This window comes from Alosa pseudoharengus, unplaced genomic scaffold, assembly GCF_046254945.1.
Source record: "Alosa pseudoharengus isolate Yale_2024_CS ecotype anadromous, Long Island Sound unplaced genomic scaffold, YU_APseudo_1.1 YU_APseudo_1.1_scf_8, whole genome shotgun sequence".
Classification (NCBI taxonomy): Eukaryota; Metazoa; Chordata; class Actinopteri; order Clupeiformes; family Clupeidae; genus Alosa; species Alosa pseudoharengus.
In genome coordinates this window covers 13,024,844-13,050,779 of record NW_027468870.1, presented here as the reverse complement: position 1 = coordinate 13,050,779, position 25,936 = coordinate 13,024,844, and the positions used below count along the sequence as shown (strand labels likewise).

Genomic DNA, 25,936 nt, shown 5'->3' with positions numbered 1-25,936 from the left:
CAGCAAAAAGACAATATGTACTTTTTCAGTGTAACACAACATACATTTATTTTTTAGCATAACGGAGAATGGTGGATTGAAGAATCACAGACCTGATGAAAGAAAATAATACATTTCAAATAGGTCGACTGGCTAATGTAGAACATTCAGCAAGGGCTCCCCAAACCAGCGCTTTGACAGGCTGTGCTGTAGTATGAGCAGCGAGACCGTAGTTGGGGCACGGGGGTATGAAATATGCAGAGCGTCAGAGGAGCCAGGACGGTGTCATCTCCCTGGGGACTCCTGGAGCCATGCTGAGAGCGAGAGGGGGGGCAAGACTGAGAGTGCAGCCTTATTTCACATGCTGACAGCCTATTAGAGAGGACCTGAACGGCTCACTATCAAATCACACAAATCATCATGGATGTTCGCTTACAAGGCAACACTGGTCTGTGCACCTTTCGCACAGATTGTGTTTGTGTTTTTTTATGTGCCTGGTGGTCTGATTACTCCGTATTTTTGATTGAGCTATGAACCTTTTTCCTTGACTGTGTCACAGCTACCTTTTTACTGGCCCAAGGGGGGAGTCCTGTTCAGCCTCTGCCAGTCTTCTCCCTCACTGGATGCTAAAATTGACAGATGGTACATCCCTCCATCCACCCACCTGCCTGTTAAGGAGCTTCTGGTAATGGATGACAGGCCTCTCAACACCCTCCGGACTGTATCGTAGCGACGGGATGACGGGGGATGGTTCCCATGGAAATGGAGCCCACTGCAGTGATGCTGCAGAAATGCTCAGTTGCTCACACTCTACTTGGACCAGCCCTGTGGAGGAAGCCATGCACAGTTGAACCGCACTGAAACAAATACAAATCCCATGCCCACAGTCTCAGCCAGTCCTCAGTTTTAGAGGGTTCTCAAGAACATGGATGCTTTAACCACCACCCTCGCCACCCTTTATTAAAAATGAATCGTGAAATGAAAAGGGTGGGTTTTTCCTCAGATGTACACATTATGTATTCGACTGGCAACTTCCAAGATGTTTCAACTTCATAAATGATTTCCTCTGTTGTTCCCTTAACATCTCGGCTACATTGACCTCAGGCTGACTCTTCTATCACATCTCTGTCAGACACATGCTCGCCTCATTCTGATCCCACCTGCAGAAGGCAGACGGGGGCTCAGAGATCTTCTTCAATAATGCATTTCTCCACGCCCAGGAGCACACACACACATACACACACACACACACACCCTTAGAGACGCTGCCCCTGTCTCCCACTCCTCCTGTATCCTGGCAACAGTCGCCAGGGTGGTGCAGACATTTGTCGTAGGTCTGTAAAGCCACAGTGCTTGACCAAAGAGCAGCAAATGGACAAGACTATTAGATTAGGAGGGAGTCCAGGAACAAAGGATGATGATGATTTCAATTGTAGTGCTGAGGTCAGTTACTGGATACAGTGGTCAGGGATTGGATAGGGGGAGTAGATGGCCGAGATGTCCAGATTAGGACCAGCATCAGTCGTCATGGGAAAGGATGGAGATGGAGGAAGTGATGAGGGAGATGGTGGGAAATGGAGTTCACCTGCTCTGCTGAATGATGTTTGTGGTAGCAGTAGTGTATTGCCATGGAAGCAGTGGGGCAGAAGGATTGACCCACTTATATAATTGTGATCTTCCTACACCACACATGAGCACAAACACACACACGCTCACACACTCACACGCACATGCCTCTAAAGATCAGCATCTTTGCATTCCTACCTTTTTCAACCAGCTTGCATTCCCCCTTGGGTTAACACTTAAGATATTCATGCCTGCAGTGCACTCTGAAATGTGTTGCATTGTTTGCTTTCAATTTAAAGACAAACTATGGAAGGAAGGCTCTCCTCACGGCTCTCTGCACTGGTCCTGTGCCACTCTTCTGTCCTGGCCTCCAATCTGGCCAATTGTTGCTGGCTGTCAAGTTACATTTGTGTGGTCTGAGATGGTCAGATCCAGCTCTGTGAGATGAAGGGAGGTCTGATCTGTGTTGTTATTGCACTGCACCATTGTGCCGTGTGTGTAAACAGACCAACAGGATCTGGTCTCTATTTTCCATCATGGAGCTGTATTGATTTCCACTTGTTTGCTTTCTCTCGGAGAAGAGAGGCCATTTATCTGGGGACCAGTGTGCACACAGACAGTGGCCATGCTTGATCTCCATGGCAGAACAGAGCTGGCTTTAAAGCATCACAATGGATGAACTGATGTCTATGCCCCTTGGCGTCAATATTCAACGCCATTTAGCACTAAGACCGTACCCACTTAAAAATCATGTAAAGGGATCATGTTTGCCATATCATGCGTTCCGGGTGTGCATTGGCAATGTCAAAGACTTCATGTTCCATATTATAAGTCAGTGTAGCATCAGAATGAGATTGAAGCTGTTATTTTAAGATAACCCGCATATTGTGTTGTTGTGTTGCAAACATGTCTACATCTTTGAATGAACCAATTTAAGCTTTCATTAAACAGAATTTGCATCCCAATTTTGCACATTTTGAATAACCAATATGTAAATCATGGTACTGTGGTGTGGTTAATCTTATTTTTAAGAGGTACAGTAGTCTTGATGATGTCAGTGATAGAAAACCAGAGCTGTAGAAATCCAAAGCCGTGTAGAAAACTAGAAGAGACTGCCCTCTACTGGTAGCATGTGGGCACATCATGTCACCAGCTCTCAAATGTAGGCAAAGCTTGAAGAACACATAACCTTAAAACTCTGGATTTCCACTAAAATATATTACATCTGTTAACCCTGACACAACAAATAAACAAACAATCAACATTGCAGTGCTAGTTTGCTGAATGTGGCACACACTAATATTTCACACAGAATGACCAAGGCCCCAGATATCTCTTAAGCCCCTGCCTCTTTCTTATCAGCACCCATCAAAAGGCACAGTCATCTGCTTGTCTAGTCATAAGTCATCTAGGCTTGTTACAAAATTATCAAAGGAATTATGTACTCTGCTGTGTCATAGTGTAACTATAAGGAATCCAACAGCAAAGTATAAAGTGGTCCTCCAATTAATTGCAGTGCCAAAGCTAGAGCCAAAGTAAAATCACAAGACACAGACTGTGCACAAACCAAATGATGTTTGGCTAATTTTTGTATTATTATTATTTTATTATTATTATTATTATTATTATTATTATTATTATTATTATTATATTATTATATTATTATTATTATATTATTATTATTATATTATATTATTGTGTAGTCTTGTTTCATTGTGTGTCATGTGCTCTACAGTCCACTATTGCATTGTGAATAACATATCATTTTTAATGGGACAAGTCAATGTACATCTTTACTATGGATAACCCACTTTTTTTTCACTAGTGAGCAGTATGTCTAGAAACTTTTTTAGAAAAGAATGGCCTGGGGTTACAGTCGCAATGGAAATTAGCTGATTAGCTGATTTTTTTCTTTCAGTCATTTTCAGGAAGTTTTCAGAAAAAAGTCACCAGTACTCCCAGTCTGAACCACTTCAACTGAGGCAAAATAACATACTAACAAGCTATGAGCTACTGAGCAACTGAACTGGTGGTGAAGATGCAGATGTCAATGTGGAACAGACAGACGGTGGGACCAAAGAGCAGGTTCTACAATGCAACATTCCAAAAGGTGCATGTCTTCCTAATCGCCACAAGGCGGAGTTCAACACCAGATTTTGACTGCTTTGAGGTGAGAACATGAAGTCTGGCAATGCCTCTGATCTATCTTCCCACACACTGCACTGCCATATATAAGTAAAACGAGCGCAAATGAGAGTCAAATTATCTCAATAACAGAATTGTGGTTCTTTAAAAGTGGTTTCTGAGGTTAATTTTGAAGTTTTTATTTTTCGGTAATGATATTTCTGATGTCGTAATATGCCGATCATGGGCGGATTATGAACTTTTGGGCCCCTGCGCCCAGATGTATTAAGGGCCTCCCACTAATTGTCGTATATGTGGGAGGGGGGGGTTGGGGGTCCTCCCCCAGAATTTTTTTAATTTGTTTGATGTGATTTCCTGTATTCTGGTGCATTTTGAGGATTGCCAATACTAAATTCAATCAGATTCATAGCCTACATCCTGATTTGTTGATATTGAGGCAATGATTCCATGCAAAGGCTTAGGTTTCAGGGCCCCCTGACCCCTTGGGCCCCTGGGCCTGGGCCCGGTAGGCCCGTGCAGTAATCCATCCCTGATGCCGATTAAACCTAACACACACTGCCATCGAACAGAGAGGACTAGTAACATGAAAAAGATTTTCACCTACCTGTTTTAATGCCTGTACAGGCAGTGCAAGAATTTGCATGAATGTGGAAGGTATTCACATGAAATGGGAAGATTGAAGATAATTCGAAGTTTGCAGGCCATACTTCACAGATCACAATAGGTTTCATGAACATTTGGAACAAGAAGGGAACCAAATTATCGACACCCCTAGAAAAAGTAGCTGAAGCTTTTTTTCCATTTAATATTTCCAATCCAATAATCTTTGTTAAACATATTTATTTCTTTATGAGATATTTTTGTTTCTTGGAAATTAGACTCCTCACTGTGAAACTATTGTGAAAATAAATAGCCCATTTTTATACCTCTTTTACTTAACTTTACCAGGGGTGCCAATATATATGAGGTGCTGTACACTTCCGGAGGCCATTGTCAGTTATCGGTTGATTTAGCCTTGAGGACCATATGATCATGTTTTTTTGTATCCATAGTTTATACTCACATTAAGAACATGAAGCCAGAGATCACAAGCTAAGCTTGCATTAAACACAGATTAGCTACAATCAGATAAAAAAAAACCAGACAGTATCTTAATTTTTTAGATACAAGTATGGTTCTCTCAAGCAAAATTAAATCGGCAAAGACAGACAATAACATCTTCATTACTAATATCTATAATATCTGTCTCAAGAGGTGATTCATCACTCAAACACTATATGGCACCGAATTATGCAGCAAAAAGAGAGCACCTCCACATTGTTACAGTCTGAGTCATGCAACAGCATGTACATCCTTCTGGTTAATGTTGACACAGTAGTTTACATTGCTCTGTGCTCATTACCAGTTTACATTGCTCTGTGTGCATGCAACACAGAATTGTTTAAGGCTGGAGCCATGTCAAAAATCATTGGACTCCAACCACCATCAGTGAATTCCTAATATTAATCTGCCCCTAAATCAACTCAAAGGTTTTGTCTAATTTCTGAATCTAGATCTATCTATCTATCTATCTATCTATCTATCTATTTGAACTGATTCTTTTACCAGTTCATGTTTGGTGGTTCTGTGACCCTTGTTTGCACATGGCTAAGCAGAAAGATAATACATTCAGCTGTAACAGAGAATAGTGAGGTCTTTGTGCTCCTTTACAGTGTGTCTATTTTTAAAGTGAAGGTTTTATGGAGGACTGCCTAGAGGAGGGGCTGCTCCAACCTCCATATGCGGTGTGAGATGCCTGCAGAGATGGACTGTCTCCGCTTAATTTAGCCACATTAATCAGCGTCCCTAGTAGTGGGGTGTGTGTGTGTGTGTTTCAGAGAAAGCATGTTCCCCTACCAGTGTTTGCACAGTGCACATGGGTTGTGCATGCATGAATCAAGGGTCTGCTGTCTATTGCATGAGTATGTTGCATGTATGTGTGTGTGTGTGTGTGTGTGTAAGTATGAGTAAGCGTGCATTGTATGAGTATGTTGCATGTGTACGTGTGTGTGTGTGCATGTGTGTATGCACATGCGCATCCATGCTCATGTGTGTGTCTGTGCAGCGTAGTGAGCTCAAACCTTACGCACTCCTGACTGTGCCGCTGATTGGAGGAGACCCTCTGACTCTGCCATGGCAGATCAGGGTTTTCCCCTATACTGTCCAATCAGAGACATGTTACCATGCAGGTGTTCATTCATACTCATGGACCCGCTCTCTATAGCCCTGATGCCTCCAGTAACACAAACTGCATGTTTGATGCACTGTGAACGAAACACACACACACACACACACACACACACATACAGCACCACGATCTGTGCATGCCCCGGGACATCCGTCTACTGCAGGAGACCTGCTTCAGTCTGCCCCTAATCCACTGACCGTGTGTATAGCAGCTCAAGCGCGGCGTTATCACTCATTCTAAAACAACGTCTGGGAAATCTATTAGGCTTGATGTTCAGCAGGAATGAGAAGCAGTGTGTTACACAACTGCACCAGTTGCCCCCTTATGTGGTTTGAGGCCATTAAGTGCAAGTCAAAAATATGTGTGTGTGTGTGTGTGTGATTGTGGGCGTGGGGATGTGACTTAGTAGTATGCCATATTTCATGAAAATCTAATCCTTTTGTCAAATAATCATATTGTGCTGCTTTGGCCAGAGAGAGAGAGAGAGAGAGAGAGAGAGAGAGAGAGCATCTGTCGTGCTGCCCCTGACTTGTGAAGAAGACCATGGCATAATGGCACGGTCAGGCTTCAACACACGCTAGCCTGCATGACATCTGACTTACACAGACTTCTTTAAAGCTTCCTAAAAAATCTGTTCAAGGAATGAAGGACCTCGATGACATTGTAACATAGTTATTGTTTGCTATTATTCTGTAGCCTACACGATGATACATTGGTGTACACTGTACATCGTAATAATAGTTAGGCCTACATCAGTTCCACGACAGTGTTTGATACGAAAGAGCTGAAGGAAGTTCGCTATTAAAAACAATATTATGAATTAATTTATAATTTAGCAGAATTAGCACTGACCTAATGATTCAATGAAGAGAGTTGTTTTTAATCGACGCAAATCAAATGTACGCCAGCACGGAAGTAGACCTGCGGGCTGTCTGAACAAGGAACTTACTACTGTAACACGACTCCAACCCGATCTGCTCACCGCGCCCTGAGTTGCGCAAGAGTGCAGCTCCTTGACAATTTGGCTTGAAAATCATTACGACATGTAGGCTAGTCTTTGCAATATATTTACTATGACACCATGAAGAACCCAGTGCCCTGCCCTGCAGTTTGTATCCGAAATAGCTTTAGCAGTCTTTCCCAAATAGACGAACAATGACAGGCTTCTTATGATATCCTATCGCAATAAATTGGTCAAAAATTCCCTTTATGCACAAAATAAGTGCGCTGCCTCGATAGCCTATTTTGTTTTCTGTTCAAAACGTCGTTTGGGCGTGACCAAGAGGACGCCTTTTCATTGTGATTGACGCGTCCCTGGGCAGCGGACTGTGCCCACCCTCTAAACATGCAAATAAGCAGGACTAGCGGGTGCCCATGTGGACAGGCACCATGCCTTGTTGTTCTCCACGCTCATTGGTTCTCTCGCATCGACATATTTTAATCAGATGCAAATATACTGCGGGATAAGAGGGCGATAAAACCCGGAGACTGGATCTTTAGAGATTCAGCTCTCTCGGTCATATCTTGGTTACCACAGCCTCACTAACCTATTTATTTTCCACTGTAAACAAAACCTGGGTTCAACAGTAAGTGATTATTGGTTGAAATAGAACTACAGTGTCACCCAGAATGATTGTATTGCCCTTTTATAGGCTACACTACTCGAATTCACCAACAGGCAATATTATATATCAATTTTCAGTCTATATAATAAGTATAAATACTAGTCTGGAGAAAAATACCCTCTGATAGCGCGGTTAAAAATCGGGGTTACCAAAGATAAAGAGTCATGCTACTCCAATCCTTCTCAAACCCCGTGCCGTACTTTGAATGTTTATAGTAGGATAATCCAAAAAGGGTGGGCTAGAAACGTGGAGGGCGGCCCTTCAGTGGTATGCTTTTCGTCGTGTTGTGTTTGCTGTTACTCACATCGCCATCTTGTTGCATGACTATCAATGTGTGTCTAAGGATTTACGAAAGTAATCCGGATATTGCATTTGGGATTTTTCTTCAGATCAATTGCAACGTCGGCAGTGAATAAACAATTAAGCGGTCCTGTACCTACTAACTCGCTCGCATTTTGTAAAAGCGACCGTGAGGTATAGGGCGCGAGATGAGCATCGATACACTGTTGGAAGCCGCCAGGTATTTGGAATGGCAAGCCCAGCAACAACAGATTACACGTGGTAAGGCGGGGGTACCAGGCAGCCGGGCTGGTGGGGTTATATTGTAGGCTACCATAATGGTAACCACTTATCATTTGGGCTACTTATTTGGTCGATGCTTGTCTCGGAATGATTAAATTCAACAATTTAGTTCAGAGCATGGAAACAGTTTGAAACTTGTGGTTATTTTAGAATTCATTTTGCCGTAGGCTATGTAAAGGATATGCTAGACCCGAGTAGTATGTCTGTGTGGGTCAGTTTGTGAGTCTATTTAATATCTATTCTTTGCATTATTTAATTTCTGCAGTGTGCGCGTAGGACATTCCGCTAACTCGGTTTCCGGGTAAATCCATTCTATATTTAGTCGGCTACTATGTGCGCTCCGCTGTGGGTGGTACATTCGTTCTGTGACAGATAGTGGTGTATCGCGCCAGAAGCGCCTATTAAGATTGTAGAACTAATCTGACCGGTCATTGTTTGTGGAACTATCCCGCACCATGCACACATTTAAACTATGTTAAGATTACATAATTTTCTTCGAGTATCTTGATATTTGAATGCAATTAAAGTAGCTACATGCCTAATATAATTTAAAGGTCGAGGCTTATTGTTTCTGGCGAGCAGAACCAAGTATCTAAGACCTTAGGGCGGTGGCAGAGCGCGACAGTCTTTTTTACATAATGACCTGATATTGGCGAGCTGCTATCTTATGACACTCGAGGCCAGCCTACTTCCCGCTTTTACTTGGCAAGAGAAGTCGTAGCCTATTTGGAGTTTTCGGTTTCTCTTTTTGAGGTCGAAAAGACGCTTGTCCCTCAAGGACCTGTCTTCTTCGGCTTTTCTGTAGCCAATCGACAAGACGTGATAATCGCTACATTTGGGCAACGGTTTTTTGTTTCAATGCTCTGGTGACGTGTCAGTATAATCCACACCCCCAGCAAATACCGCGTGTATAAAGACCGCCCTTATCGACCACGTGCGCGCCAGACTCCCTCCTCCCCTTTAGAGACGGCCCACCGACTGGCGCAGGTCAGAGTGAGGGAAAAAGTAGGGCAGTGGCCCCCCTCCTCCTCCTCCTTCAATGCAGGAGTTATATAATGTAAATTTTTGTGCATATTCAGGCTCCAGCATGGAAGAGTGGAGCCAAAGCCTCACTTCCCCTTTCCCTACTACTAAACCCACCCTTAGATCAATGTGGAGGACTCCCAGAATGTTTCTCCTGTTATTTGAGCAAACTTTTATGGGGCTTTGAAGGAGAATAGGGATTAAGAATGTCCAGTTACCTAACAAATGAACATGCAAGACATTGTGGTAGCTACAAAGTAAACATTTCATAATATCTAGGGTGTTTTAATGTATCAACTTGCAGTTATGCTATCATGTAATTTGTCGCCTACAATACAAGAATTTGTTCCTGTCAATTGACCTATCGAGTGCCTTCACTTGTCTACTCGACAACCACAGTGATTACCTCACCAGTACATGTCTGGGTAGATACTTAGAGTGCAGACTTCTGTGAGTTGTACAGGAGGGGTCAAGGTTCTGAAACAATGGTGCCTTTTGCCTGAACTAACTAACATGATTAACTTGTTAAAGCAGGCTTATGAAGAGTATATCTCCCACGCTAGTGTAAGAATGTCTAGTGACCTGTTTACAAATATGACCTGCTGGTTTTATCTGTAAGCAAGTCTAGCAAGTAACAGGCTAATAGGCCCATTCCCCACCTCTCCTCCATATTGCCAGCAGGGCTGGTTAAGTTTTTACCAGGTCTCCCTACGGCATGGACTTTGTCACTTCTTTTGTCCGAAGGTGTGTTTTCTGTTATGGCGTCGAGATCCGAAGAGCCATTGCCATGGCATGACAGATGTCCATGTCCTGTTATGTTTTGGATTACAAACATTTCTCCTAGCAGAACATATTCCCAGTAGGCCATGATATGTACAAAAGGTCTCTTAAATAGTTCCTTGACAAAGATTTTGAGACTCAGAATGTGGTTATTTTCTGCATAGTGTTCACGACTGAACATATTTTGTGTGTGTGTGTGTGTGTGTGTGTGTCTAGTAAGAGGGTTGTCCTCTGGCCTATTGGCATATTTTCCCGCTCTGCTCCCGTAACTGGCTGTGAAATCCCGGTCAAGATAAAACTCTCCCAGTGGTAAGCTTAATGCAATGCAGAACTTTTCCTGTCAGCGCATTTATCTTTGTTGGTCATATGTCAGGAACACATGGGGCATGTGTGCCCTGTCTGTGGATTACATGACATCCCCTGCTATCTTTATGGTCTGACGCAAATTCAGCAGTTATAGTCTTTAAAGTTGTACATGCCGACTAGTCTCTGTGCTTGAAATGGGTACTTATTTTTGTATATGACCCAGGGTTGTGTGTGTGGTTGCAATGCAAGGTTAAGGTTATAGTCGGTTCAGGTTAACTGTTAGAATTTTGTGCTGTGTCATTGTGATTTTAAAAAAGGATTGCAAGTGGTGTTGTATTTTGGTGGTGGTTTTTACATAAAAGTGTAATTCTGGCCTTGTGTCTTATATCCGGAACTAAGAAATTGCCCAAACAAGGCGTCTCATAAACACCATGTTAGTAGTATATTTTTGTTGTGTTTGAATGCAGCAGGTTGGTTGGTTGGCATCAATATTCTTTTGGCCCCTTTCATCTGGTTGTTGAAGTTTGTCAGGTTTCTCTTTCCCGAGAAATAGGGAGTCATTGTACTCCATGGTATTGCAGACTAGGGATCGCATGTGTTCCTTAAATCTCATGACATAAAGTCCATACTAACAGCTGTTTGACAAGTGCTTGGTGCACCCTCTTCCATTATGATAGTGTGTGTGTGTGTGTGTGTGTGTGTGTGTGTGTGTGTGTGTGTGTGTCTCTGTGTGTGTGTGTGTGTGTGTGTGTGTGTGTGTGTAGAGGGGTGGCTACACAAATGGGAGTCTCCAGCAACATCAGTTGTCACAATACTGGCCTTAATTTGTCAGGTGATGTTTTCAGAAATTGTATGTGTTTTGTTGCACCTTTGACCAAAGCACAGACATCTCTGCAGGTCTCATTTCTGTGTAGTGAACTCCCATCCCATGGTCAGCATTCCACTGCATCTTTCTCTTGAGACTAGTGTCTATTGCCTCTTTGAGTCTCTTGTCCTGAGATCGCCCCAAAACACACCCCTCACCCCCTAACACACAAACACACACACACGCACACACACACACACTGACCGTCTCACAGTGTCAGTGGCCGGCTGGCTCCTGGGTGATGTCATCCCTAAATTGTCTGGGTCTACGCCAGCTGCTTTCCCCGGGCTTCTCTCTTAAAGAGACAGCAGGCGCCAAAGAACGGGAGGGTTGCAGAAACAAAAAACCATCGTGATGAGAGAAGTGGTCAAAAAAAAGAACCCTTTAGGTGACTCAGACCCACCCTGCTGCTGCTGCCCTGACCAAAACAATGATGCACGGTGGCGTTGAATCTCTCTGTGACTAGACCGGTCCGACCTGTTAGTTGAAAGCCAGAAGCACTGCACTGACACATGTCTAGTAGTAGTGTTGCAGTTTTTGTTGCCAAAAAGGAGCTCAGAGCGTTTGCCTCCGCAATATCAGTTCAGTTCCGCGCCCTGTTCAAGCTACCTTGGCTGAGCTCAGAGCGGTGTCCTGGTTTGGGAGGGAAGCATGATTGTTTCTGACAAACAGTCCGAGGGTGCCGCTAAGTGTGTCGTTGTGGCTTGGTGAACGTGTTCCCCGTGACTGCTCTGCAGAGTGAGAGAGAGAGAGAGAGAGAGAGACACAGACACACACACACCGAGTGGGCAAGCCCCTGATCCAGTCTAGCAGAGCTGGGATGAGCAAGTCTCGTCTGCATTGCAGTTTTTTGCATTTTAACCTCTAAAACCAGATATTACTTTGGAGGAGGAGGGGGGGGGGCACACTTTTAAAGGATGGACAAAGTGGTTCTCCTCTGTCCTTGTTACCTTGTTATCAGAGTGCATCTGGTTTTGTCAGGCCTGGCAGTGAACCAAGTCATGCCATCTTTACAAGAGTGTGCTTTATAATATCTTGTTACATCTAAAACCCATAGGTGTACATTTCCTGACATTTTCAGGATGCAAAAACTGATTTTAAAGGACAAAATTCCCAATGAATAGTCTTTTCATTGTATTCTGTGTCAGTGTTGTGTTTGGAGTTGTCACCTTTAAATCTCCTGTTGTCTCTCCAAATCCCCCAGAGGAGGAGGAGAAGCGAGAGAATGCCCTCGCCGCCCGGGAGGCTGAGCAGCAACAGCAGCAACAGCAGCAGCAGCAGCAGCAACAGCAGCAGCTGCGGCGGGCGGCCGAGATGGGTCCGTCGCTGATGCCCGCGCCCATGCAGGTGAACCACGTGAGCTGGGGCATGGAGACGCATCGGCTTCACCAGCATGGGCACCAGCATCAGACCCACCTCCCCCCCATGCAGGCCTCCATGCCCATCACGGTCATCCCCATCCCCATGGTGCAGGCCAACGCTGCGCCCCAGACTCACCCCGCTGTCACTGCCGCCGGCGCACCCCCACACCTGCACGCGGTGGGCCCTGTGCCCGTGGTGGCCCCTGTTGCCACGGCGCTGTCTCCGCAGCCCGCTCCGCTCCTCAGCAGCCCCTCGTCCACGGCGGCGGCAGTGGCGGTCGGTGCCGCGCCGGGAGGGAAGGATAGTCCGTCGCCGCCACGCCAACGGCATCTGGTGGCCGCCGTGAAGACCGAGGCCAGCATCCTGCCCCAGACAGGAACCAGCCCCAAACAACAACAGCAGCAGCAACAGCAGCAACTGCCGCCAATCCCCCAGCTGCCCCCTCCTCCTGCCCCACACGGTCAGCCTGCCCAGCTGCTGCAGCCCTACACCGGCCCCATCATCGCCGCCCCCCAGCACGCCCTACTTCCCCAGCCGACCCTCACACAGCCCCACGCCCAGCCGGGCCAGATGACGGTGCGACCCAACGGCGCCTCCCTGGAGGATGTGAGGGGCCTGGATGGGAAGAGGAGACCTGGCGGGTGAGGGCTGTTATTCTCTCAGGTGCCAGTGGCCTAAAAGAGTGGAAGGAGTATATTTATCTGTGCATATAGTTTAATAGTGCATAATTAGTTTAATACAGTAACTAAAGCTGTCATCTCTTCATGGGTTATTGTTTTGTTAACATATCTGGAGAACCTAAACAGAAGTCTGTCACAATATGAGTCACATATGGGTCATTCATTGTCAACTCAGATAAGATTCGATAAGGCCTGTCAAATATTTCTGTTAAAATCTTCGTATTTTTTTTTCTACCTTCATATTTTTTAGCCTTTGATATTATTTACAGCCTGAAAAACATTATCTGAGAAGTAACAACTAAAAGAATCAAGGGCGCAGAAATATGAAAACATGGAATTGAACAAAAATATTTTACAGGTGTTTAGACAGACTTTTCGCAAAGTCTGAGACGGCATGGCAACCATTTCCCTGGATTCAGTCTGATATGACACGGAGTGACCCATAGCACATTGACTAGCCCCATGCAAGCTTTGTATACAAGCCGTAGTGTAAAGAGAAGGATGTTTTTTTCCTACTGAGGAAGTAGTATTGGTGATGAATGGTATGTTTTCATAGACTCAGTTGTCTGTGGCTGACCTGTTAGATGAAGTACAACCCAATAGTTTCACAATGCCTATGAAATGAGCTACATGGTTCAGTCTTTATTGTCACAAGAGCCACTGTATGAAAATGACATGTTTAAATATGAATCTAATGTTTCTTTCTTCTTTAATGTTTGCAGAGCGGGGACTAGGGAGGTGCACAATAAGTTGGAAAAGAACAGGTAGGTGAAAAATGCTCCGTATAGGTATCTGCTTCCCATCTCCTTATGTGGAAATGGTATTTTTGAGTAGGTTACACTCGCTGAGGATGTTACAGCAGCAGGAAGGAGTATTGGTTGAAAACTAGCAGTCTAACTACTGAAAAGGCATAAAAAAATCCCTACAAACACCAACATCATCACAGTTGACACTGTTGCTAGCATTCTAACTTATCTCTCGGCAATATAGTTGGCAATGTCTGTTGTTGGCTGTGAAAGCATTTTTATATTTCTGAGTGATGGTCCTGGACAACCTGACCAACAGAACTGCATAGTGCATAGCCTACAGTAGGTGCCTAGTTGGAATAATCGGTGTGTCTATCTTTCACTTTCACATGACCATAATACCACGATTATTAATTATTTTGAAGTTGATGACAGTAGTTGTTGCTTGTAAAATCATGCTTCAAAAAGTGGCAAATTGATGCATACAGACAGTCTCTTTAAATGAAGTTTTTTTTAGAGATCTGTTGATGCTGGAAATCGAGAATTTGGAGGCGTCCAGTTACTCATCCTTCTTTGTCACGCTGTCTTTACACACTAGACGAGCACATCTCAAAGAGTGCTTTGAGACCTTGAAACGGAACGTTCCAAACGTGGACGAAAAGAAGACCTCCAACCTCAGTGTGCTGCGGAGCGCCTTGCGTTACATTCAGGTAAGCCAGTGCAGTTCAGCGCAGCAGCCATCTTGGTTCAGTCTGGCTCGGCAGACCACGAAACGGAGGCCTTTGTGTTGAACACTGCGTTGATGTTTATTACTGCTACTGCAACTGCAAAAGGAACCAAAGAGTTAGCAGAGTGAAAGTACTGAAAAGTTGATCCTCTGTGAACGGTGTCGTAGTCCTTTTTTCCTTTTTTTTTGTGTCTGGCCATGTGGAATTGTTTTGTCTACATCTATCGATGTTTGTGGTCATTGTGTGGAGTGTAGCGTTGTGAGTTTTCTTCGAAGGCTGACTGCTTGGAGAATATGATCAGACTCTGTAGCCATGGAGTGAACTTGAACTCGAAGTGTTTTCTTCACGTGTGCTTCAGACTAAATAGACGATGAAATAGTTGAAAACCATGCCATGAGAATGACACCCTTAAGCCATTAAAGTGTGTGTGTATATAATAGTTAGCAAGCCAAGCCTGCAAGATCCAGCCAGTCAGGGTAGTCATGTGACAGTGAGTCACGTTCACTGGAATACAGACTTTACATTGTCAGAAGTGACCCACAAAGAGAGACAGGTGTGTGACTCTTCTTCTTGTCCTGGTTCTCTTTCCTTTCTGCCTTGTTTTTGTTCTCGCACACCCGCACATGCAGAGCTAGAAGCCTGGTGTGTTTCTCTGCGACCTGGGCCATCTGCAATAAAAACCCTCTCTGAAGAGGTTACACTCTATTTGTATTTTAAGTCAGCATTTGTCATCACATGTTCTCCTGTACAGTACAGTCATGTCCTGTCATTTTGTCCCATATTAGATATAGTTCTCATGCTGTTCAATGCTCACCATAACCAAGCCATAATCATACTTGTAATTGAAAAACTCCTTTTTTATACAGTATATTTTTAAAAAAGAAAAATTGGTTGATGTGGTCAAAATGCAGACTTAAATCAGAAGATCAGAAGCAGATCTCACTAGTCATTGATGACTGGCCCTCATATGAGGCATGAGATCATGTGGTTTGAGAATGAGTACAACCCTGTGGAATTTGTCTGACACTCACTTCTCTGCTAACTGCAGCCCTTGTGTAGCTGCTCCCCTCTGCTGCCGAGATTTCTCTCCCTCCTCCTCCTCCTCCTCCTCCTCCCTCCTCCTCCCTCCCTCTGCTCCCGCCCGCCGCCGCCGCCTTTCACTCTTTGCTCTCTGTCTTCCTCCCTCGTGCGATCGTCGTCTCTTTCTTTCTTTCTCTCCCCCTCCCCCTCCTCTCCCCCCTCCCCCTCCACTCCCTCCGCTCCCTCGCTCCCACCGCTCGCTCTCCGTCTCTGTGCGGTGCTTAGTCCACGTGAGCTGGGAGCACATGGCGAGCGCGAGCACAGTGACGTCACCCCTCCCCCCCTCCCCCCCTCCTTCCTTCCTTCCACACTCTAGGTCCCGCCTCCACTCTGCTCTGCTTTCCTCTCCCTCCCTCCCTCCCTCCCTCCCTCTCTCCCTCCCTCTCTCCCTCTCTCCCTCTCCCTGTCTCACTGCGTGCATACCAGACAGAGCACACCCCTACTCCGAGCATGCCCAGTGACGCGGCCGCTGGAAACTTAAGAAAAGGGAGGGAGGGAGAAAGGGAGTTGGACGAAAGAACGAGGGAAGAGAAGAGACATAGAAGGAGAAAGATACATGCGTTTGGAGGGGAAAAAAGTTTCACAAAATAAAAAGAGCGCGTGGTAGTTGGGTGGGGGGGGGAGGGGGGTAATGGAAATCTGAAGTTTTCCATTTTGTCGTGTTGAAAATAGCAGCCAGTTGTACGGTTGCTCCAGTTTGAGATTGTAAGTGGCAGATGAAGAAATTGAGGGAGTTGGGCTAGAAATCCTGCCTGGGGTTTGCATGCATCTTATACACCCTCCCCCTCTTTTCACATTAACCTGTCCTTTCAGTTTTCTGTAACCATGGAGACTGTTGGGGGATGCTGGTGGATAGCGTGCCTACAGGAAGTCCATCCCCCCTTCCCCCTCTCATTCGAATGCGTGACCCCACCGACTGAGTTCAGCCTGTGGTCGACGTGCTCGTTTCAACCCTCCTTACTCAGTTTCATGATTAAATCACTTACCTTTGTCAAAAAGGGAGTCTGCTTTTGATGGAGAGCAATGAAACAGCGGTTGATGTTAGAATCATGAGGCATGAAGGGTGTCTGTCTGTCTGTGTCTGCAGAGGGGTGCCTTATGAGACTCTGATTTCCAGGTAATACAAGTGTAGCCCAATCAGGCTTTCAAGCACACTTGCCATTTAACTCGCATTCACTACGTGAAATGAGAGCCGTGTTGAGATTGGACACATTGTTATTGACTGTTGAGAGCCATTAATGCCACTGTAATGCATCCAAATTAGGGCACAAAGAGGGTAGTCTGCTAGTCAGGTCAGGGGACAAATCTCTTCGATAGATGGAATAGCCTGACAACATCGTAATAGCCCGACATAACATCATCCATTGTAATGTACAGCATGCACAGACAGCCGTGTAGCAGCATTTATAGAAGATCGGGGAAATATGAAGAGGTGTTTGACCGCTGTGTGTGTGTGTGTGTGTCTTTTCATGATTTTTAATGTGAAAGGGTCATCTTTTCATGATGTAACTTGAAATACCAAATAAGTTTTGCGCTATAAACCCTTAACCAGTTCTATCTCTCCTAAAGTCTAGTTTGTGTTATCAGCACTACGAGGAAATAAGAATCCGTTTAATAATCCGTAAGAAATAAAATCCGTAGCTGGACAGCTGTGATATAAGAGCATTTATTCACGGTTGCAATGTGAAATTAGAATGGACAAGCTCCTAAAGCATAAGATGCCTTTCTTTAGGTTCTCGTACAGTATGTTTACCTCTGTCCTGAGAGTCTTGGTATCTTGGCTGTGTGTGTGTGTGTGTGTGTGTGTGTGTGTGTGTGTGTGTGTGTGTGTGTGTGTGTGTGTGTGTGTGTGTGTGTGTGTGTGTGTGTGTGTGTGTGTGTGTGTGTGTGTGTGTGTGTGTGTGTGTGTGTGTGTGAGAGGCCAAGGGGGAGGGGAGGAGAAAGCAGTGAGCACTAGACTGGAAAACACTGGAGGTCTGTGTGTAATCCAATCAGACCAACCCATTAGATTCTATTACACCTTCTCACACCGGCGCATGCTTCCTTCCTTGTGCAGTTGCTAGGGTAACTGTGGTGGGTTCCAGCTGTTGCCGTGGTGACACCCTGAGGGATTCTGCAGTGTAGTTTCATGTTCCTCAAACAAAAGGGCTGAACAGTCCAGGACTGTCCTTTCCACTTGCCATCCTATTATTTTCCAGCTTGTGTATCAGGCCAAAAAGGAAGTTGTGTACTTGGCCTTGTAGGTTGTTTGTTTATGGTGTTGCCATCATGTCTCATCACAGAAGCATCTCCTGTCTTCCTCACTGCATATTTGTCTTTATTGAGTTTTTCTACGTGTTGAGGTCAACAACATTCTTTTGTCAAGAGCTGACATTTCCAACGCTGCAGATTAGATGTAAACATGTTGTTTATCATACAGGTACTCGAGTTACAAGAAAAGTTAGGATGTGCTTTTCATAACACAGTTCAGTTGAACTGTATCTTCTATCTTAACACCTAGAGATAATAACTATGCCACTATTTTGCACTTCCCAAAACAATCACATGTAGAGATAGAAATATAGAAATATAGAAATATGGACATGTACACAGAATAAATGTAACATTCCATTGCTGTTGAGCTGCACATTTTCACACTGGATGTGTAGAACAGAGAACAGAAGACGCACCAGGCCTTCAGTGGTTACGTCAGCTGGTGGTGGAGCGAAGCAGGCCACGGGGCATATAGCTGGCTCGGGGGGCGGGGGGGGTGGGTTTCAGGGGCAGGGAGGGCCAGGAGTGGTACGCCTTATTCTGCCCATGCATGGCTGCCCTGCCTGCCGTCGGAGGGCTCTGGGGTAGGATCGTCTGGCCAGACAGAAGCAGCGCCGGCCGCGGTCTCATTCTCTAATCCTGGATCAAGACTCCAAGGGCCACATGCCAGTACTGCCCTCGATCCACTCTTGTTATCGAGCTATATTTATATTCATATATATGTGTTATATAATATCTCTCTCCGTCTCTTTCTCTCAGTATCCACACACACACACACACACGCACACACGCACACAGTCCATAACACAAACACACACACACACACACATAAACACGCACACACGCACACAGTCCATAACACAAACACACACACACACATGCATGCTGAAATGTCACACATCCAGAGTGTGCCAGTCCCCCTCCCTGCCTCCCCCTGTTCTAAATCTCCTCCCTCCTCTCCTCTCTTACTTACACACACACACACACACACACACACACGCACAGAGTCCATAACACACACACACATGCGCGCGCAAATGTCACACATCCAGACTGTACCACATGCAGTGGCGGGCCCCCCTCCTTGACTCTCCCTGTCCCAACTCTCCTCCCTCCTCTCGCTCTGTCTCTCTCTCTGTTTGTGTGTGTGTGTGTGTGTGTGTGTGTGTGTGTCCGTCCCCTGTCCCAACTCTCCTCCCTCCTCTCGCTCTGTCTCTCTCTGTGTGGCTGCTGCAGCAGCATGCTGTCGGAGCTCCTCCCTGCCTGCTCAAGTTTAGCCCCAATGGCTCCCCGTCGCTCACTGGCTGAGGCAGAGTTGCGCAGGGGAGGGTGGAGGAGGGGCTGGGGAGGAAACTGGGAACCGCCGTGTCGGCGTGTGTGGACACTATCACATGCTCTGTGCTCTGACAGATGGGGGTGTAAACAGCTTTGCTCTCTGGACGTGTCTTTTCCTGAAACCACGTGGCCCAGAGGCTTTAATGCTCCAAACTCCCCCTCCCTGCCTCTCCCTCCCTCTCTCTCTATCCCTCCTCCTCCTTCCCACTCTCTTGCTCCATCTCATGCATTCTCTCTCTCTCTCTCTCTCTCTCTCTTGCTTGCTTAACTCCTTCTCTTTCTCCTTGAAGGTTTTGAATTTGGTTTTGATTCATTCCAACATGTCTGTCTTTCTGTTGGACCAGATACTTCGATCATTTTTCTCTCTGTCACTCTTTCTCTCTGTTCAGCTTGTTGTTTCTAGTTGGAAACCCCCCTCCTCTGTTATTTGTCATATACACTCCTTTCCCGTCTGCACACACACACTCTCATGCTTTTCAAGAGCTGTGTAATCCCTCCGTTCCCAAACCATTAAAAGTCTTAGCCTGGTTGCCTATTTTGGTGATCCTTTGTCAGCTGACCGAGACAAAAAAGTGGGTCAGCAAACCATTTGCCTGCGTGACTACTCGGGCCTTTGCTCTTTCCCTCCCACCCTCCTCACTCTCTCTCTCTCTCTCTCTCTCTCTCTCTCTCTCTTGTTTTCCCACGTACTTCCTACTGTTGCTCACCGTTTCTCAGATCCCCTTTACATTTCCCCCCCCTCAGTCATGTCAAACTTTCCTAGTATTCCATGTATGGATATTGACACAAAACATTTGACTTTTATCACATTCTTCTTGTTGTTCTTCCTCCTGTTTCTCTATCTCTATATCTCTCTCTCACACACACACACACACACAAACACACTCTCTGTCTCACTCACTTGTTTTTCTGTTCAGTGTGCCCTGTTGTGAGGGCTCTTCACTATCTCATCCTGACTTCACAGGTTCCTACAAACCAGGCTGTGACAAAAATGAGGAAGCCATGCTAGTGTTCTTGTTTTCACTCTGTTGTGTATGTGTGTGCATGCAAACACACACACACACACACACACCACACACACATGGTGATTTCCTACTTACACACCCGCACGAACCGGTCGGGTTTTTACAGGAATGTTGTCAGTGTCAGCTGATGAGGGCAGTCCAGCAGGGATTTTGAGGGCAGCGATTGGCTTATAGCGGGAAACCGCTGTGCGTTCAGCCCTGCTAGGAGCCGCCCACCTCTGTTGCAAAAGCTCCGAGTTCCAAGAAATCAGAAGGGCTACAACTGGAGTCAATGATGAACCAGGGCAGTGGAATGAACAGACTGAAAGAACTGGCAGAGAGTTTTAGAGGAAAGGAAAGGAAAGGCTATGAGGGAGAAAAAACAGAACTGGCAGGTAGTAATCACATGACAAAGGAGAGGTTATGTGCTGTTGTGACCAGGAAAACACAAACACACACACATATGTGATGATATACATTTTTGATAGATGGTAACCACATATATCAACATGGTGTATTATATCTTATTCACACATTAATTCTTAACACTTAACATTAACATTTATTCTTAACACACTGTACACTTTGGAATAATAACTCCACTCCATGTAACTAAGATGTATTGCAGATGTGCATACCACAGAGGCAAGACTGGAAAGCTGATAAAATATGACTGTTTTTATTAATTAATACAGATTATGCTGTTAAATTTCTAGATACTCAAAGGTCTTAACATACATCACAAGGATACCTGGTCACCATGTAGTTGAGGTTTTGTGAGCGTGTGTGTTGAGACGAGGCGGATGATGAATGTGCTGGGCGGCACCTGTGCCTCTTGTGTCCACTGCAGACGCTGAAGCGCAAGGAGAAGGAGTACGAACACGAGATGGAGAGGCTGGCGCGGGAGAAGATCGCCACGCAGCAGCGGCTAGCCGAGCTCAAGAACGAGCTGGGCCAGAGCATGGACATGCTGGAGATCGACCGCCTACTCCGCCAGACCGTGCAGCCTGAGGATGACCAGGCGTCCACCTCTACTGCCTCAGGTAGCAGGACACGTGGACAAGCTCACACACAAGCACAGTGGCGCAGACACACACACACACACACACACACACACACACATGACAATACAGACAACACACATACACACACACAGACACACACACACTCAAATTACATTCTCACAAGCACAACTTATGCCCTCCTTACACCAAACAACTTTGACAAGATTTGGGAAAGATTCTTGAAACATTGGAGTCTTTTAACTAATGCCCCCCCCCCCCATTCCAGCTATACTCAAAAGACTCCAATCTTTCAAGAATCTTTCCCAAATCTTGTCAAAGTTGTTTGGTGTAAGGAGGCCATTAGCTGAACTCTGGAGTTGTGTATGACTTGGTCCTGTTCGTACAGCTAGGACTAGATGTCCAGTTTAGTTTAAGTGCTCACTTTGGACAGCTGGAGGACAGGGAGAAGCAATATTGGATTAGAATTGAGGTCTGCAACTTAAACTGTCACTCTACTGGCCGCTGAGCACATATAAAATAAATGGTGGCAAACTATATACCTATACCTCAAACAATGCATTACTACTCTACTCCACACGCACACACACACACACACACACACACACACACACACACACACACACACACATATACATTTTTGATGTCTTCTTGACACTAGTCTGTCACTCATACTCCGGTCTCATTTTACAGAAGGAGAGGACAACTTTGACCAAGATGTGGACAGCGACATGCCATTGGCCCCCTCCACTGCCCTCCCCAAACCCCCGCACGCGGCCCTCTCCTCTGACCCGCGGCCAGCCATGGCACCGGCCTCGCTCCTCCCAGCCCAGCTGCAGCTTCCCCCGCAGCATCTCACCATTCACCCGCACAAGCTGGCCGCGGCTGCCATGACGGTCTCGACGCTGCCCACCGCCGTCACCGTCTCCGTCTCGTCCTCGTCCTCGCAGCCCCAGGCGCTGGTGACGCCCCTGTCCTCCGTGCCCGTCTCCACCACCACCACCCACCTGGTGGTGCCCCAGCAGCACCCGCAGCAGACCACCGTCATCGCCCACGCCTCCATGTCCCACGCCTCGGTCATCCAGGCGGTCAACCACGTCCTCCCGGCTGGCTCCAAGCACCTCGCCCACATAGCCCCCTCCGGAGGCGGCCCCGGCCAGGCCGGACCCACCGTGGGTCAGCCTATCGGACACATCACCGTGCACCCCGTGGCGCACCTGAGCCAGCACCTGCCCGCACTCTACCCGCAGTCGGTGGCCGTGTCGCAGCCGGCCGTGGTGGGCCACATCGCCCACGCGCTTACCGCCGCCCACCACCCGAGCCACGCGCCCATCGTCAACGGGGCAGTGCCGGTGACCGGGCCACAGGCGGCCGCGACGGTAGTGGGCAAGCCCACGGCAGTGGTGGCCCACCACCACCCGCAGCTGGTGGGACAGACTGTCCTCAACCCAGTGACTATGGTGACCGTGCCTCAGTTTCCCGTCAGTACGCTCAAGCTGGCCTGAAAACGAACTAACAAAGCAAACAGACTGACAGACAAACAGACAAACAAACAAACAAGAAAAACGAGCAAGTGAGTGAGTGTTGTTTGACTGAGACAGCGATTGGGTGATGAATGGGTGTGGTGTGCAGTGGTGGCCGTGGTGGCGCTGACAGACCTCAGAGTCAGACCCGGAAACATAACCTGATCTGGGCTGCATCTGGGCCGGATCAGAGCAGGACCCAACCCACTCTCTAGGATGCTTCCTCATAGCTCACGTCCTCCAGTTTTGAATGAAACCATGCATCTCCAGACTTCCATGTTCACCTGATGTTACTGTCCGAGTGAGTGCACGCTGTGGGTCTTAGCTTGTTTAAAATCTAGACCTTCAATGATCTCAGTCATATGCACTTAGTCATGGACTTGTAGAGTGGAAAATGTGTCCCTTTTGGCTTTATGTCATGTTTGTGTTTGTTTTACATGTTGATTTTTTTGTTGTTATGTCCTCTCTCTGTGTGTGTGTGTTATTTTTTTAACTGTACTTACAAAGATGCCCACAATTCACGTCTCCAAGGCATAATCCCCTTCCTCAAACACACACACACTCTCAGACACACACACGCGCGCACACACACACACACTGACAAACCCTCTCTCTGTGAGAGCCCAGTGGTGGCTCCTTGGCATTACTGGAATGCCAGGCTTTAATGTCAAGGCAGCATCACCGTCGTCATGGCAGAGCTGGGGAGCTGGAAGTCTTTCTGAAGCTCAATAAACACTGAACTGCTTTTACCCACAAGTGTCCTCAGCAAAATACATTGTTGATCTGTCCTGCCCTAAACAGTAGTTTTGGTTTTGGCTTACTGGCCATTTTCCTTATGAAATGTTTGTCCCAGTGAAAAAGAAGATACACTGCGATCAATTAAGGAATTAATTCCTGATGTAGACGGGAGCTGAGTCCACGATGGATCAGGGCCAGATCAAGGCCAGAGCTGGACTCTTGTCTCTGGGATGCTGATATTCAGAGTGCAACCTCATCTTGGCTGAGTGTAACAAGACATACACGCAAACCTGGACACTAAGATCCTTGAAGTGCCTCAGATAGGGAGGAGTATAGCCCAAGTCTGCCCTCTGGTGTCCGCAAAGAGAAACTGAATGTCCGGGAAACACTACACATGTGCCACCACGGTTTTAGCAGTTAGTAGTCACCAAGCTTGATGGTGACAGATTGGTCACCATGTCAATTAAATCACATGCTTGACTTGGAATTCATAGGAGAGACCACAACTTAGCAACTTCAAATTAGAACCCAGAGTATGTTGAACATGCCCACATTAGTGCTGTTCATCTTGGCATGTTCGTCATGTTGGCACAAAACCCAGAATGGTCCTAAGCAGTTGATTTGGTTGCCATTGACTACAACACATGTGTGAGTTAATAAGTTGAGTTAACATGTCTCTTATATTTCTGATCCTGGTGTAGTTTTTATTGTGCGTATGTATGTCTTTTCTTTCTGTTGACGCCTGGTTTGGGTCGTGTGCATTTGGATGAAGAAGTGAGTTCGAACTGGACGATGAAATGCCGTCAAATAGTGGACTGTGTATATGTGCTCATAATGTTTAACCTATTCATTCTGACTGTGACTGTTGAGTTTACTTTACCAGGGTTGTGTTCCCCATCTGCATCCTAGAGACGTAGAGCTTGTTATGGGTACTTCAGCAACACCGATCTTACCATCTAGACCGCTAGCCCTGACATTAGTCAGTAGCTTGTGATCACACATATAGGTGCTGGTTTCTGGTACTTAGTGTGTTCTTTTTGTGTTCTTCTAATCCTTTGTTCTCCGGAGAGGGTGATTTGGGAGTGCTCATGCCGGCTGAGGAGTGCGCCCTCTCTCGTTGCAGTGGGTGCAGCGACACTGATGTAGCATGCACGCGCGTCGATGTGGCGTCGTATCAGGCTCTGGGTTGAACCTTAACACTGTGACACTCCACTTAAGGCCACCCCACCCTACCCCACCTCCATTACTGCAAGGATTGTGTGTGTGTGTGTGTGTGTATGTGTGAGTGTATAGAAAGACCATGTTTTTTCATACTCTGTAAAAGAAAGAAAATGTAATGTCTGTGAAATTTATTTGTGAGGGTTTTTTCTTTTTTTTAAATATGTGTATGTATGTGTACATGTGGGTATATGCACGCATTCACATATGTGTATGTATAATTAAGATTATACTGTTGCCTGTTTTTTACTGTTGCATGTAGATTGCAATTCTTTCCATTCAGATATTGATTTGTGATTTGTATTAATTTCCTTATTATTTTTTCTGGGACCATGTACTATGGTATGATATGTGGGGACCTCTAGACCTCATCCTACATTGATATTATATATAAAAACTGTGCGTTTTTCCCTATGGAGAAAGTTTAAGTTATATATTGCCTGTACATTTTGGGCTGCATTTAGATCTAATTGTCCACTATGTTTAAAAAGAATAACAATCATGAAAGTAACAACAAGAAAACATATACTACATTAATAAAAAGCAATGAAGATTCATAATAAATCTTATGACATTTACAGCCCTGTCTGATCTGTGCCCTTATTTGTCTAGCTATTGTGATATATCTGTAGAACTACTGCACACAACAACAACACATATTGCATTTATATAGAGATTTTCAAGGCACCAAAGGGAACCTCACTAACAGCCACCAATGTGTAGCACCTACCTGGGTGATGCACGGCAGCCATTATGCGCCAGAACACTCACCACACACCAGCTTGAGTTAGAAAGTGAGGGACACGCATTGTATTTTCCCACTGACTCATTCAACAGAACTTGACTAACTATATTTACTGAGGCTTATTTTCAGTGGTTTTGTGCTGGTACATGCTGAAATATGTTTTAAATCAAAGTAAATCTAAGAAAATTACAAAATAAAAGTAGCTACGGTAGATTCCATTTGTCTAACCATAACAAATAGGATATTTATTTGATAATGAAAGTGTTAACATTGAATTAGCATTTGTGGAAATCAACTGAAACTGAAATCATCCTCATACAAAATCTCAAACATTTGATCTCCTCTAAAGCAATCTTGTAGGCTTAAACTGTAAGGACACTGACAGTGGAGAGAGATCTAAAAAC

At 45.7% G+C, this 25,936-nt stretch overlaps 1 protein-coding gene and 1 long non-coding RNA gene across 3 annotated transcripts; one reads left to right on the top strand and one right to left on the bottom strand.

The window, feature by feature from the left end:
• Window positions 1–72: 72 nt before the first annotated feature.
• Window positions 73–6,852, bottom strand: LOC143111856 (uncharacterized). 2 transcript variants are annotated; one of them, XR_012984624.1, is made up of 3 exons: window positions 6,770–6,852; window positions 543–804; window positions 73–293 (listed from the first exon to the last, which is right to left on the bottom strand). It is a non-coding gene; the product is annotated as an uncharacterized LOC143111856 (long non-coding RNA). The 2 variants fall into 2 exon arrangements; XR_012984625.1 differs by having other exon boundaries at window positions 644–804.
• A 1,011-nt stretch (window positions 6,853–7,863) lies between these two features.
• mntb (MAX network transcriptional repressor b) lies at window positions 7,864–25,367 on the top strand. The gene is made up of 6 exons (XM_076273739.1): window positions 7,864–8,103; window positions 12,303–13,101; window positions 13,863–13,904; window positions 14,485–14,596; window positions 21,137–21,329; window positions 22,002–25,367. Exons 1-6 carry the CDS (start codon window positions 8,031–8,033, stop codon window positions 22,811–22,813), a joined length of 2,031 nt encoding a protein of 676 aa, XP_076129854.1. The 5' UTR covers window positions 7,864–8,030; the 3' UTR covers window positions 22,814–25,367.
• Window positions 25,368–25,936: the final 569 nt, after the last annotated feature.

What these genes read in the sequence shown, in the direction of transcription:
- mntb (XM_076273739.1), top strand. Translation starts at nt 8,031, where the DNA reads ATGAGCATCGATACACTGTTGGAAGCCGCCAGGTATTTGGAATGGCAA. An exon ending in AATAAGTTGGAAAAGAACAG is followed by an intron (nt 13,905 to 14,484) that starts GTAGGTGAAAAA and finishes TTTACACACTAG; the next exon opens with ACGAGCACATCTCAAAGAGT. An exon ending in GCGCCTTGCGTTACATTCAG is followed by an intron (nt 14,597 to 21,136) that starts GTAAGCCAGTGC and finishes TGTCCACTGCAG; the next exon opens with ACGCTGAAGCGCAAGGAGAA.